Source organism: Rana temporaria, chromosome 3 (genome assembly GCF_905171775.1).
Source record: "Rana temporaria chromosome 3, aRanTem1.1, whole genome shotgun sequence".
Lineage (NCBI taxonomy): Eukaryota > Metazoa > Chordata > Amphibia > Anura > Ranidae > Rana > Rana temporaria.
In genome coordinates this window covers 416,914,639-416,930,721 of record NC_053491.1, presented here as the reverse complement: position 1 = coordinate 416,930,721, position 16,083 = coordinate 416,914,639, and the positions used below count along the sequence as shown (strand labels likewise).

The 16,083-nt window shown below is 46.2% G+C and overlaps 1 protein-coding gene across 3 annotated transcripts in view; it reads right to left on the bottom strand.

Annotated features, from left to right (window-relative positions):
- Nucleotides 1-16,083, bottom strand: part of CDCA2 (cell division cycle associated 2) — a 53,567-nt gene that overhangs the window by 21,333 nt on the left and 16,151 nt on the right. For all 3 annotated transcript variants that reach the window (XM_040346106.1, XM_040346105.1, XM_040346107.1), the window contains exons 7-8: nucleotides 8,237-8,451; nucleotides 6,589-6,643 (exon numbers count right to left, since the gene is read on the bottom strand). In XM_040346106.1, coding sequence (XP_040202040.1) covers nucleotides 6,589-6,643; nucleotides 8,237-8,451 — 270 coding nt within the window. The remainder of the gene's footprint in view (nucleotides 1-6,588; nucleotides 6,644-8,236; nucleotides 8,452-16,083) is intronic.

Genomic DNA, 16,083 nt, shown 5'->3' with positions numbered 1-16,083 from the left:
TTTCCCTGTACGATGGTAAATCTTTCGAGAAGTGGACTTCCGTGCACGCAGCATGGTAGATATCACCGGGCCCGACAGGCCCCGGTCCTTCAGTACCTGGTTCTCAACAGCCACGCCGTTAAAGCCAGTGACCGTAAAGCAGGATGGAAGATCGGGCCCTGAGACAGGAGATCTTCCCTCAGAGGCAGACGCCAGGGGGCGTCTGCCACCAGACGTACCAGGTCCGCGTACCAAGAGCGACGCGGCCAATCTGGGGCGATCAGGATCGCTGGAATCCCTTCGGCTTCCACCCTGCGCAGCAGGCGGGGTAGGAGCCTTAGAGGAGGGAAGGCGTAAATCAGGTGATATTGACCCCAGGGAGCCACTAACGCGTCTGACGCGTCTGCCCACGGGTCCTTTGACCTGGCCACAAACCGTGGTACCTTCCGATTGAGACGGGACGCCAGAAGGTCCACGTCTGGAGTGCCCCATTTTTGGCACAGGACCTGAAACACCTCCGGGTGGAGAGACCACTCCCCTTGATCCAGAGTCATGCGACTTAGGAAGTCGGCTTGCCAATTCAGAACTCCCGGAATGTATACCGCCGACAGGGCCGGAACGGACCTTTCGGCCCACCGAAGTATGTGAGCGACCTCCGTCGCCGCGGCCGAGCTCCTTGTGCCGCCCTGATGATTGAAGTACGCGGCCGTGGCGTTGTCGGACTGGATCCTGACAGGACGACCCTGTAGCTCCAGGGACCACCTGACAAGGCACAGCTTGATTGCTCGGAGCTCCAGGATATTGATCGGCAGGCGGGACTCCTCCCGAGTCCAGCGCCCCTGGGCTGACTGGGTGCCCCAGACGCCCCCCCAGCCGAAGAGGCTGGCATCCGTCGTGACCACTGTCCAGCGGCACGGAAGAAAAGACTTCCCGGACCGAAGCACCGGAGACGTCAGCCACCATGCCAGGGAAGACTTGGCCAGATGGCTCAACCGAATCTGGCGATCCAGAGAAGATGGGACCCTGTCCCATCGTGACAGAATCTCCTTCTGTAGTACCCTGGTGTGGAATTGGGCATACGGAACCGCCTCGAAGGAGGCCACCATCAGACCCAGAACCCGCATGCAGAAGCGAAGAGATGACCACTTCTGGGTCAACAACTGTCTCACTGCAGATTGCAGGGTCAGCAGTTTTTTCGATGGGAGGAACACTTTTGTCTCCCCCGAATCCAAAACCAGCCCCAGGTGTTCCAGCCTCTGGGACGGAACCAACACTGATTTTCTGAGATTCAGAAACCAGCCAAACTCCTGCAGAGTCCGACACGTGATGGACACGTCCTCCTCTAACTCTGAGCCTGAAGAAGCTCTCAGGAGAAGGTCGTCCAGGTATCCCACGATATCGATCCCTCGCTGCCGTAGCAAGGCCAGGATCGGGGCGAGCACCTTGGTGAACACCCGTGGTGCCGACGCCAGCCCGAACGGGAGGGCCACGAATTGATAGTGGTCCTCCCCGATCGCAAATCGCAGATACCTTTGTTGGCTTGTGCAAACGGGAACATGCAGGTATGCGTCCATGATGTCTAAGGACGACATGAAGTCCCCCTGGTGGAGGGACGCTATGATAGACGGACCGACTCCATCCTGAATCGCTGCACCTTGACAAAGGAGTTGAGGGCCTTTAGGTCCAGGATAGGGCGAACCCCTCCCTTCTTGGGGACCACGAACAGATTGGAGTAGAACCCCCAAAACCGTTCCAGCGAGGGGACCGGCACAACCACCCCCCTGTCCAGAAGATCCTGGACAGCCCCGGACAGGGCTAGCCGACGATCCGGAGGAAGCTGGAGGTTGGATGGAAAAAATCTGTTTGGGGGACAAGAAATGAACTCTATCTTGTACCCCGAGGCGACCACCTCGCAAACCCAACGGTCGGATAGAAGAGAATTCCACCGATCCACGAAGTCGTGAAGCCGTCCCCCCACCCGAGACCCGGGCGGGGGCAGACCTTCATGCGGAAGCAGGCTTGTCCGCAGGCTTGTTCGGTTTTTTGAACCAGGGGCGCTTACGCCCGGCAGCAAGGGCTTTTTTCACCTTGCGGACCTTTTCCAGCCGCGCTGGTGCACGAAAAAAACGCTTAGGGGTAGTAAAAGTAGGACCTTGCTTGCGGCGAGGTTCCCTACCCTTCCCCGACTGAGGGAGCAAGGTGCTCTTACCTCCAGTGGCATCCTTAATGATGTCATCCAGGGATGCCCCCAAAAGCCGTCCGCCCTTAAAGGGCAAATCTACCAAGGCCTTTTTTGAGGACTGGTCAGCCGACCAGCACTTCAGCCATATAAGGCGGCGCAGAACCACTGCGTAGACAGAAGCCCTGGAAAGCAAAGGAATCTAATCCATATCCGCCTCGCAGAGAAACTTCTGACCCTGAATCAACTGTTCAGCCAGGTCCCTAGAGGACTCGGAAGCACCCTGGACCTCCAGATCCTGCAGCAGGAGCTTCGCCCTTTCAGTTAGCGTCTGAGCAACCAGGGCTCCGGCCAGAGCCGGCCTTACCACCGAACCCACCACCGAGAACAGGGAGCGGGCCACGGCCTCCACTCTCCTATCAGCGGGGTCCTTGAAAGCAGGCAACGTAGTAGCCTTACTCAGTCTGGACACAGGAGGGTCCACCGACGGAGGAGTGACCCACTTTTTTAAAAAGTCCTCCTCCAGGGGGTAACGGGTAGCAAAGCTTTTAGGAACCGTAAAAACCTTTTGCGGTGTATCCCATTCCTTATACAACATATTGTCTAAATAAGGAACACAGGGGAATACCTTAGCGGTACGCGGTGGTTTGCGGAATCCAAAAGGGACTGACACCGCTGGTGTCTCCGCCACATCCTCTAAATGAAGAGTCTCACGCACCGCAGTAATAAGAGCTCCAACAAATTCCTTATCAGCAGACTCCGCAGCAGAGTCATCCTTGCTGTCCATGTGGGTTAAGCCCGCATCCTCTGACATGACAGAACCAGAAGCAGCAACAGCGTTATCAGATTCTGCGTCAGAGATATCCCCAGAAACAGCCTCCGGGGGGGGCGCTTTTTTACCCCCCAACCGAGCACTGGCTGCTTCAAACCTGGTGAGAAAAAAGACTCCAGGACAGCCGACACCGACTCAACAGATGTGGCAGGGGAAGGGGCGCTAAGGGTTAATCCCGGCATTGTAAGGTATGAGGGGTCTGATTCAGGCTCCATATTGCCGTTGCCATTTCACCCCTACTGCCAAGGGCAGGAAAAAAGTCCCCCACAGGTCACCTCCCGGCCGCTAGAGCACAGTATGGGGCCCCCTGAGACTCACCACCCTCTGGTACAGCGCGGTCTGTGAAGGCAAGTGTGTGCTGAGGAGAAGCTGCAGCGCTGCGTCTGTCCCCTCAGATGATTCGCGGTCTTTTTTCCCCGCCGAAACGGCCACTAGAGGCCGAACTAGTGCTGAAAACGGCGCCGGCCACAAGAAAATGGCCGCCGAATAATACAAGCGCGGCTCCGGCAAAATGGCCGCCGTTGCGCAGTTTTAAAAAGACAGTGTACCCAAAAATGACAGTACACCAAAACAGCACACACAAAAATGCCCAGAATGTCCACCACAGTCCCCTGCAGTGACACAGAACAGCCCCAGCCATACCCGAGTGAAAAAATATGAGCCCCAGAGAAAAAAAAACCCTGCACAGCCATCACCCAAAGGGGTAAGGAGTGAGAGGAATAAGGGAGAGAGGAAAGCAGGGAAAAACCCTCAGTCGACCTCCCAAGGGAAAACATTCCAGCCAGACCACTTACCTGAGTAAGGGGCCACTACTTACCTGTCCTGCGACTACCCGGCTGGAGGTATCCCAGACAGACCAACGTCCGCGAACGGCATGGTTGTCAGCCAGACACACTGTGACAAGGCCATAGAGACCGGTCATATGTGTGCCCTAGAACCGAAGTTCCCCGGCCGCCCCTGGAGCAATGGGGCCTGTCGTGGACGTCCCAAAGCGGAGCTGAGGGCCGGCACACGCTCGAAGGCCGAACCTGGGGGGACTACAAGGGTCGAGGACCCAGCCTGTCACCCAGTCGGCTGTTGATAGAAGAATCGCAGGATTCAAAAATAATAAAATAAAAAAGCGAGGAAAAAACTTGCAAAATGCAAAAAAATTTGCAAGAAAAAACTCCAGAGTCCAGGACTCCAGAGAGAGCCTGACTCTCCTGACGGTTAGGCAGAAACAAACTGAAGCTGCTAGAGCAGAGTGGGGGTTATGCCTGGGGGAGCCACGCCCCCTGGGAGGAGCGGCATGAAGGAAAGTTTTTAACACCTTAAGTGCTGTAGAATTCTGCCTAAATCTCCTGGTAGGAAGAAGCATAACCCTAAGGTCAATGAAGGCTGTGTCCGTCTATGAACGAAAGAGAAACACCAACAAGTTCACAAAAAAAGAAAACACACACACACACACACACACACACACACACACACAGACAGAAAAGGTAAAGACCAGGTGGCTGTTTTGCAAAACTAAGAAACAAGTGGCCTGAACCAAGGATGCACCCAATGACCAGTAGCAGTATGTGTGCTTGGATGGGAAAGAGTGGCATTAGCTCCTTAAGATCATGAGCTTGAATACTGATCCGAGTCACTAAGAAATGGTGAAATGAAAAGCCAGTCCACCCTTATGGGAACAATCAGGAACAGCAAAGTCTCTGAAGGAAGCAGTGTCTGCGACATAAGACTCTCACAGAACAAAAGCACATCTTGGCAATGGAGGGAGATCTGATGAACTGGAGCTGGCAGAGGAATGGAAGAACGATGTCCTGGCTGAGATAAAAGTTCAAGACTACCTCAAGTAGGAAGGAGGCTTTGGGCCTCAACACTGCCTTGTCCAAGAACTGTAAGAGGTTCCTTACAGCAGTGGTCATCAACCCAGTCCTCAGGGCCCACTAACAGGCCAGGTTTTATGTATTACCTTGGGGAGATGTAGACTAGAATACTGCAATCACTGAGCAGCAAATAATATCACCTGTGATGTATTTCAGTTATCTTGCAAACCTGGCCTGTTAGTGGGCCCTGAGGACAAGGTTGATGACTACTGCCTTACAGGATAAGGCTGCCAGCTCTGACATTTAACTTGCAGAGGTATGGCAACAAGAAACTCTACCCAGTGGGTAAGTGTGGAAACATCCTTGATAGATTCAAAGTGTGGGTTTTGATGTGCACAAATTAACTAATCCAGATACTGCAGAGCCACAGGGGTAGCTGGCAGAGTGATGTCCTGCACAGAAAGTCTTCTTCAAAAGAATAAGTCAGCATCTCTGGAAGATGATTGCAAAAACAGACACCTGATACTTAGGCCCCTTTCACACTGGGGCAGTGGGGGCATTGGCGGTAAAGCGCCACTACTTTTATCAGCGATATTCGGCCGCTAGCGGGGTGCTTTTAACCCCTGCTAGTGTCCGAAAAAGGGTTAAAACCGATGGCAAAGCCCATTAATTTCAATGGGCAGGGGCACTTTAGGAGCAGTGTATTCACCACTCCTACAGTGCCTCAAAGATGCGGCTAGCAGGACTTTTACCACCCTGCCAGCGCACCGCTCCTGAGGGCTTTCACACTGAAGTGAATGGAGCCGCTCTTTCAGGGCGCTTTGCAGGTGCTATTTTTTTCGTTATAGCACCTGCAAAGCTCCTCAGTGTGAAAGGGGTCTCACAGTAGAAGTATGAGCAATATAAGGAGCAGATTCCACTGTAGGCTACGAGGACTTCAGGCGATCCTGGATACAGTGCGTGTTTTCTTACGAGCTTGGAAGATCTTTATACTTAAGGCATGCCTTGACCCGTGGGGTCTCCCCTCTAAGACGAGCAGGCAATTCACCTACAGGTGGTGGTTCTTATGATCTTGGGAGATTTTATACTTAAGGCTACATTCACACCGAGTATCATTTTCAGGTGGAAAGTCGCATATTTTTAGCGCTTTTTGTACAGGTCAAAAAAAAAAAAGGTAAAAAAATTAGCTTATGTACTTTTTGGAGCTTTAGAGGTTTTGCTTCGAACAACAGAACGTTCAGATGTGGACAGGGGTCATTTAAATGAATGGGATTTTGCTTGTTGGGTGTTTTGGAACTTTTACAGGCTGAAAACGCTCAGGTGTGATTGGGCCCTAAGGGGTGACTTGACCCGTGGGGTCTCCACCCTGAGATGAGCAGGCAATTCACCTAGTGGTGGGGAACATATCACTGGAGTTTTGCTGCATGGCACATAATAAAACTTGCCCCCGCCCTCCCAGAAGTGAGCTTGTCTTAGATATTAAAATTTGTTTGGCTCGTTTCACATGTCTTCTTTTTAGAATGTTATTTGTCGTTTAAATTTTCATCACGTTAGTGAGGTTTTGTACCATGTCACATACTGTATAAAGTCATTCATCGGCACTAGTTAGTGACGGTAGTGTGTTATTCAATTATTATTTCTTGCACAGGTTTAGGCTTCACAGGTTGAACGCACCATTATTTGACTTTATAGAATCAGGTATTTCTAATACAGAAAAAAAAAAAAAATAGAGATAACAACCTTAATGTAATGATAAATATTCATATTCAGGAGATAAAGCGTTTGCTCACCATTCTCCGGTAGCTCTGGCACAGCAAAGCACACTCTCTGATCTTCTATTTCATCCTGTAGGAGGAACAAAAACAGATCATTTAGAGGTCTACCATTTCCTAATCAAACCTTAAAGTGCATATAAACCCAACAACATCCTTCGATGTGATGGCTGCATTTGATTTTTTTCAGGCTTATTTTCCCTTGCTTGACCTGGTGAATCTAGCAGTAACACCATTGCTGTCCTAAGGTGACAAAGCTCACACTGTACTATATCTATGATGTAGCAGTGTTGTCACTTAAAGCAGGAAGTGTGTTAAGACTGCAGAATACTTCCTCCACATCTTCAAAACATGGGGAGGTGATGTTCTGTAGTTCACACACGTAAAACTGGGAATGACCAATAGCCTTGTTTGAGAGAACAGCACTGAATTTCCAGATCAACAGAAACAGATATAAAATGTATTCAATGTAATGTCAAACAGATTCAAGGAGAACAAATAAGAGAAGTTCATTGTTGCAAGTGTTTACATACACTTTAAAATATTACTTTTACAGTGTATAACAAAAATACTCAGAACAGTCCTTGTTTAAAGAAGGCATCTTCACATTTAGCTACCTTGTGGGGATGGGGGACACAGAGGCAAAAGCAGCCATTAGATGTAGCAACCCAGTTAGATTGTGGAAAGGAAATTTGTAAGTTCTGTATACAGTGCCGATCCTGACCTCCCTGGAGACCTTAGCAAAATGTCACATTAAAGTTGAGAAGCGGGGGGGTGGTTTGGGGAACGCTGACGTCACATTGAAGATTAAAGTTGAGAAACGGGGGGGGAGGGGTGTTCTGCTGCTGCATTAAAGTGAGAAGCGCGGGGTGCGGACTTCTTACCTCTTCTCCCATGCAGCCATCGAGTTGAGAAGCGGGGCCGAATGACTTCTCACCAGGCAGGGGCCTCTAGTAATTTGGGGGGCCCTAAGCGGCCTGCATAGTAAGCCTATAGGGAGGATCGGCCCTGTCTGTATACAATTGTATTCTATTTTGTATGTATTGCGCACTGCCCCCGCAGTGCACATGGGACTAATAATGTTTTCCATAAATCTTTGCATTCTTTCGAGTCCCGATTAGAATTAGTCTGCCTATGTTACGCCCCTTGTTACAATAAACGTGCAATTGTTATATTAATGTGATACCTACGTCAACATGTGTATAAAAACCTTCAATTGCGTCATAATAAAGCAGAACAGTTACTGTATATTATATAAGTATAAGCAGAGTTTTTCAGCGCATTTTTGTGCTGAAAAAGCCCCCCTCAGCTTATACTCAAGTGCTGTGTTTGTGCCAAGAACAGTTACATTTAAACAAAAAAAGGGCCGTCACTACAAGGCTGGAATATACACAATTGTCTAAAGTGCCGTTAAATGCTTTAGTATCAGCAGTACTCTTCCTTGCAAACACCCAAACTCAACATTTGAAGGGGTGTCCACAAACTTTGGGCCTTATGGCGAAGCATGACTGGATAGGAGCCCACAATTGTTTTGGCCATGAAATGTAATAAAATTTGGTTAAGATTTTTAAAGCTATCTGACCAGAAACAGCTGGAAAAACTAAATCAGAATATGGGTGCAAGTGACTCAATTGGTAGCTTGTGGTGGTTTTGCATGGACACTCACCCATGAGCTGCTAAACCCCTTCCTGGAAGTTTTCTTTAATACAGGTCGTAGGACAGGGCTGGAGGATGCGAGAGTGTCAAAACTGCAAGTCGGTTTATGGCACAAAGTTCTTCTTGATTCCGGAGAACTCAAATGATCTGAAAACATGACCTTCCTCTTCTGGCCTCTTGTAGCAGAGCTTGGCACTGGCGGAATCTCTTTATTCTGTACGTTTACTGCGCCACAAAGAGAAAAAACAGAACATAAATCACATGGGGGGTAAATTACAGTCTGAGAGCCTGTCCTATCAAGTAAACTTTGAAACCCTGTACTCAAAGCGGGGGTTCACCCCCAAAAAAATTTTTTTTTAACATTACATTCAGGCGAGTTGTGATAATGACATTAGGCTGTTTTTTTAAATCCTTGCCGTACATACCGTTTTATAGATATATGTTCACCGCGGCTTTTGGGTATAATCTGTGGGACTGGGCGTTCCTAATTGATTGACATGATTCCGACCGGCGCATACAGCGCATCACCGAAAGAAGCCGAACATCTGTGCGCAGGCGCCGTATAGAGCCGACTCGCAGTCCGGCTTCTTTCGGCAACTCGTGACGCACTGTATGCGCCGGTCGAACATATATCTATAAAACGGTATGTACGGCAAGGGGTTTAAAAAAAAAAAAAAAAAAAACAGCCTAATGTCATTATCACAACTCGCCTGAATGTAATGTTAAAATTTTTTTTTTTTGTTGGGTGAACCCCTGCTTTAAAGAGGTTCTCCAGGAACCCTCCACCCCCCCCCCCCGCCCCAAAAAGTGACAAATGTTAAAGAGGGGGTGCAAATAAGTGGAAATTTTATATATCTCTCTAACACACACACACACATTAGTATTGTGACTGCACAGTACATACAGTGGGGCAAAAAAGTATTTAGTCAGCCACCAATTGTGCAAGTTCTCCCACTTACAAAGATGAGAGGCCTGTAATTGTCATCATAGGTATACCTCAACTATGAGAGACAAAATGTGGAAACTATAAGAGACAAATGGCAAAAAAACACAGCTCTCCAGTCTCCAATCATACTACTATTAGGTTCTATTTGAACTACTACTACTAGAGCTAGTATGATTTTACAATGCTGGAATTGCAAAAAGAAAGCACGAGAAAGTTGAACTACAATTTGCTATGTCAATGAGGACATGTACAAACATCAAAGTAGGCATCTTCTCAACTTGGCTGGGAAATATGAATAAAAGAAAGGGCTGGGACAGCCACACTCCAAAAAAACTTGTTCCTTTAATAAAATATGGATCACAAAATTACATGCCACGGGCAAAAACAGAAAAAAAAGTTGACGCGTTTCGCACTGTATCTCAGTGCTTATTCATGAATAAGCACTGAGATACAGTGCGAAACGCGTCAGCTTTTTTGTTCTGTTTTTGGCCGTGGCATGTAATTTTGTAAACCATATTTTATTAAAGGAACAAGTTTTTTGGAGTGCGGCTGTCCCAGCCCTTTCTTTTTTTTCAAATTTGCATTCTGATTGCATCGCCTGCACCCTTGGTTCGGATCCCAGGAGACTGATTCTCTGGTTCTCTTGAGCGGTTACCTTTTCTCTCATCTTATCTCGGACTTGGCTGGGAAATACACGTGCAGCCTCTGTTGTCAGCATATAACTGGGCGATTTGGGATATAAAGTCATTCAGGACTGCAGTAAAAACCTCAGCCAAAAGGTTGGGGACGCCCATCACACCCGACGGAGCTAAGGAAAACACGACAGAAGCAGAGGGCAACAGGATTCCAGGCCGCAAACATCAGCTACATCAGTAGGCTGATCGTAAAAGGGGGTTATCCTGGGTTGGCTTACATCCTCCTGTAGTAGCAGTATAACCCAAAGGTGAAAAGACTTTGTGCCCCTCAATGGACGAGAGTTACAAACAAACAAACCAACCAACCAACCAACACACACACACACACAATATGGATGCGCTATAACAAATATACATTTATTCATGCAGAATTGTATGTTTGCTGGGAGGCCCACAGGTGCTTTAGAAAAGGTTCCTGACAGAGGGATTTGCTTATTATACACATAGGGGGTTATTTACTAAAGGCAAATCCACTTTGCACTACAAGTGCAAAGTGCAGTCACTGTAGATCTAAGGGGGACGTGCAAGGAAAATAAACAGCATTTTAGCTTGCACATGATTGGATGATAAAATCAGCAGAGCTTCCCCTCATAGATCTACCCCTCAGATTTACAGTGACTACACTTCCAAGTGCAGTTTGCACTTGTAGTGCAAAGCGAATTTGCCTCTCGTAAATAACCCCCATAGTGGGTCTTAGGCTGCATTCACACCTAGGCGTAGGCAATAGCGGCGTTTTCCGGCGTTTTTTCCAGCGTTTTGTCGCGCGTATTCATGCTAATATGCGCGTTTGCATACAGCGTTGTCCGACGTTTTTGTACTTTGACGTTTTTTTTTTTAGCCAATAGGAAAAACTATCATCTTTTTATCACTTGTTGCTATGTTGGTAGATTTTTTTAATCTTCTGCATGGGCGACAAGTTCTATTGACGAAACGCCCGTAGCAAACGCCCGTTGTCGCGCAAGTCGCTTGAATCGAGCGTTTCCATTACTTTCTATGGGAAATGGAAACGCTCAAATACGCGCATATCGCGCGATATGCGCAACAAAAAAGGGTCCGGAACTTTTATTGACTACATGCGATGCGCGTCAGGCGCATCGGCGTTCAGATGTGAACCATGCCCATAGCCTTACATTTTGGTCCCTCTGGCATTTGTGCGTGTCGCGCTACAGGCGACAAAACGCCAAGGTGTGAATGGGCTCTTAGAGGCGCAGAATGATTGCCGTGTTGTACGGTTCCCCATTTCAGTCTTTTGCTAGTAGACTTCCACTAAAAACAATATAATCTCCAGGTAGCTTACACTCCAACTCATTATCTTGCAGCATGGTACTGTTCTCAGTGTCGGACAGAAAACCACTAGAGGTGGTGGCAACAAATCTTATAAATCATGAAAAATAGGGCAAAACAAGTGAACAGAAGAAAAGAAAATAGAGACACCCATTTCTCTAACCCGTATAGGTTAGAAATGTAAAATGATAGACAATTTTGGCAGATATAAGCTACGATTAAATCCTGCGTTAGTCTGCATTATTTATTTGCCAAGAGTGTATTCTGCCAGCAGTTGTTCATGTTTATACGGTAAACTTCCTGCCTGACATGACACTGCCTGCAAAACAGACATCCCGCTACTCGGCTTTTACCTGTGCCTCTGCTCCCAGCATGCAGCCAGTGTGGCAGGTGCTCTAACAGCAGGTATCCTAGCTGCTATGAAAGTAACAGCCTGTTGCAGATTAAAGATTAATATAAAAAGTTTATTATCAGTCTAGAATAAATGTCTGACTGGACTTGGGCACAATAGCAAAAGTATAAATTTACACTTGAAACTGTTAGCAGCATAAATGACATTCATATTTGAGATACTAGAACAGCAAGGTCTCCCTGGTTCAGTCCTGGATCTGTTCCTATCCAGCTGCTAGTTTTGAGTGTTCCCTTCTACCTCTCTTTCTATGTTTCAGCACACTCTGTTGTAGTGTCCAGACTATAAAATAAAACCAAAAAATTAATGGGCATTGCAGGAACACTCATTATGGCCACAGCGAGTGTGCAAATCCAAAAAGTCAAGCACACGTCGCACCAACACAGTCCCCAAAAAACAATAACTGGTACATCTGTAATGGCTGGACTGACCCTTCAACAGGAATGTCAAGTCTTAAGCTCTGTACACACGATGGGTTTGTCCGATGAAAACAGACTGTTTTCATCGGACAAACCAATCGTGTGTGGGCCCCATCGGTTTGTTTTCCATTGGTGAAAAAAAAAATAGAACACGTTATAAATTTTTCCTATGGATAAAAAAATAACACGATAGAAAAAAAATAATATATATATATATATATATATATATATATATATATATATATATATAAAAAACTTCATTTTTCTCAGAACGTCGTCGCGTTTTACGTCACCGCGTTTTGGCACGGTCGGATTTTTGACCGATGGTGTGTAGGCAAGACTGATGAAAGTGAGTTTCATCGGATATCCGACGAAAAAAATCCATCGGATTAGATCCTATCAGATATCCGATCGTGTGCACGATGCTTTAGGCAGGCCATATATTATACAATTTTTCTTGCGGCTTCAGTCTTCTTCCTACTGCGCATGTGCGAGTCGACTGCGCTTTCCGAATTGCCCCACTGTCTTCTGGGACCCGCATGTCTTCCAGAAGGCAGCGGGGGAGGAAAGAGCACAGGGCGGATATAAATCAATCAATGATTGGGGGGAAAAAAAAAAAATAGAAAAGCCGTATTGGATTATTACATTTACTTTAATAAGCTTTTGGAGTAAAACATCCATATAAAAGATAGTTTTCTATTTAAAATAAATCATTTAGCTTATTCAGCATGAAATGGAACTTGGTTATGTAGCATGAGGCTGTATATTCTCCAAAATGTACACTTTTGGCAAACTTATTCATTGAATCCAATTCACACAATTTCATGGTAACCATGAGCTAAAAAAAAAGAAAAAAAAAAAAGTTCGGGAATATTCCGTTATCCCATTGTTTTGCAAATCTACGTACACTACAAACTGTATGATTAAATTGGTTCTGATATCGCCGTTTTACTAAGCTGACAGCTTTTTATTCTAAATAGAAAACCTTAATTTTGTTTGCAAGTATTAAAGATTTTAACTACCAGCAAGAATAAGTCCTTACATTTAAGAAGCACCTGTCATTTCAGATCTATTATGGCAGCGCCTGTTAGTGGGCATCCACTCGCTTTCTGCCGTCACATCCCTCACCAAGTTGTGTAAATCCTGCATCACCTGCCATCCCATTAAAGTGAATATGGCTGTCGGTGAGTCAACAGCGGGTCAGATGAGGAGCCGCTGCGGGACAGGTGACAGTTGCCCTTTAAAAATTATGGATTTAAAAATCGAGTCCATTTAAATCAAGCGTTTCTACTAGCGATTTAAATCCCGATTTAAACCAAATGCACACTGGAAGAGGGGCTAGAAGTTTCGTAGACCGCCACACAAAGATGTAGCGATCTTACACGGAAGTGGGAGCGAATACCTGGTTTTGGAAGTCCCTACACATGACGGTATACCAAAACAGCGAACTGTCCTGCAGAAATTGACTGCATTCTTTGAGCCGGGTGTACCAAGATGGTGCTGAACCGATCACGTGCACCATGGCGGAGGAAGAGAGCTCTTCAGAGACCAGTTGATCGGCCTCTTTGGCGTGTACCTGTATATCCCGCCCTGCTTCAGAAGATCTTTCTCCGACAGCCCAACCACTCTTAGTTTGGCAAAGTTCAAAAAAGCCAAGCAGGGAGAACTGCACAGAGAGGAATCCGACATGGAAATCAGTGATTCAGAGCAACCCATTTAAACTTCCCTGGAGACACTCTTCACATTGATATGAAGATGTTCAACCCTATCGAAGCTTCTGTTCAGGATCTGCAGCAGAGAATGTCTCACGTGGAGCACAAGATGGATGATGCTTTCTCTGCTCAAAATAATCTTGTGGATGTCTATAAAAATAATAAAATGATATACAGAGCATAGCAACAAAGCTAGCAGACATGGAAGACCAACCCCGCAGAAATAATAAATTCCGCGGCATCCCCAAATTTCTTTTTGCGATCGATCTAAAAAGCTTTCTGCGCCAATTACTACACACGCTTGTACCAGAGGCTAGTGATCTTGAATTGGTGATAGATAGGGCACATAGATTGTACAAAACAGCATTCCTACCTGATACGGTGCCAAGAGACATTTTGGCTATAACCCACTATTACTATATCAAAGAGAATGCCATGCATGCAATGAGGAAGAACCCACAATTAAGTGGACAAATTTCAGGCATTAATATACGGATTTATCCCAAGCTACCATCCAGCACAGGAAAAAAAGATTCTCACTACCACCAAAGCTTTAAGAACCCATAATATAATCCATTGCTGGGGGACCCCATAAAGAACTCACTGCGACGTATCAAGACAAAACGGTTAACATATTTTCACTGGAAGCTAGCATTCGATACCTAAATCGGTGTTCCAGCCAAAAAAAAAAATGTTTTTTTTTTTTTAAAACCAGCAGCTACACATACTGCAGCTGCTGGCTTTTAATAAATGGACACTAAACTGTCCTGGAGTCCAGCGATGTTGGCACCCGCAACTGATGTTTCCATCAGCTGTCAGGTGCTGCCGCCATTGCGCGCAAGGGTGCCCGCAAGTGTAGCTTTTCGGCTTCACGCTGGGAAACCCTACTGCGCATGCGAAGAAGAGAGAAGAGAGGGAGGAGACCGCAGCCCAGAATACCATAAGTGGCAAAGGATACCTGTCAAAAACAGGTATCCTGTCCCCGCTCCCCCCGAAAGGTGCCAATTGTGTCATGGTCGACCATGACAAGGCCTGTTCGGAGTGGAACCTGTCCTGTTAAATCGCTGTATGGTGTTGGCCACCATGCTGCAGCTCAGTTGCAGGGTCTTGACAATCTTCTTATAGCCTAGGCTAGTGATGGCGAACCTTGGCACCCCAGATGTTTTGGAACTACGTTTCCCACGATGCTCAACTATACTGCAGAGTGCATGAGCATCATGGAAAATGTAGTTCCAAAACATCTGGGGTGCCAAGGTTCGCCATCACTGGCCTAGGCAATCGAGTTCTTTGCCATGAGGTGCCGTGTTAAACTTCCAGGAGAGAAAAAGAGAAAGAACAACATTTAACACACTGGCTCCCCATTCACTACAGGAGAGTCAGGACGCTCTCTACGTTGCAGATAGAGAAAGGAGCTGTGTGTTAGTGGGTGGCCTGACTCTCCTGTAGTCCATGGGAGGGGGCGAGCACGACACTCCACACCAGGGAGAAAGCCTTGCATTACTGTGTGTAGTTACAGACAGAGGAACAGGAAGTGAGCATTTCTCAGAAGAAATAAGGACATTTAAAATCAAAATCGAAGGATGAGGTAAGTGAAGGAGGACTGCACTAAAGGTAAGGGAAGCCATTTAAGAAAAAAAAAAAAATTGTAACTTTACAACCCCTTTAATTGCTCCTAATCAAGTTGGGTTCGTAAAGAGAAGACAGGCACCTAATGGTACCCGTAGAATACGTAATCTAATCCGCCTAGCCGAGAGTTAAAAAAAAAAAAAAAAAAACACACAAACACACACACAGCCTATCTTGCCTTAGACCTAAATGTTCTAGGACAGAGGTTCTACACATTAATAGCAGTCCGATTGACCATAATGTGCCAATGGAAAAAAGATGTAGCACCCACACTTCAAGAGGTCATCTACACATCTCCCGATTTCGCTTATAGTATTCCTATGAATACCCTTTTGCTATTGCTCAAGGGAATAGGTCTCTCCATATATGGGGGTGGGTGGCTAAACAACTATAAATTAACTACCATCTCTTGAAAATATTAATTTACATTTGATGGGATAGGGACAGAACTGATCTTATTCATGACAAGTGAGGATATGTTGTTAACATTTGGTTAATGTTTTTTTTCATGTCTATTTCTTCTAATTTGTTCATGGTTTAGCTTAAATTACTTATAAGTTACAAGATTCTGAGAAGGACTGGCAAACCTTATTCTAGAACTGGCATAGGACATCAAACTTTTGCAATATTACTTTTGTTGCAACTATCTTTAGCTTCTGTATTGTATTACCACTTAACCATAACTTATGTTGATATTTTGTCAGTATTTGAGTCTTCTCTTCTAATGTACTATGACTTGTATGCTTAAAAGGTCAATAAAAAAAAA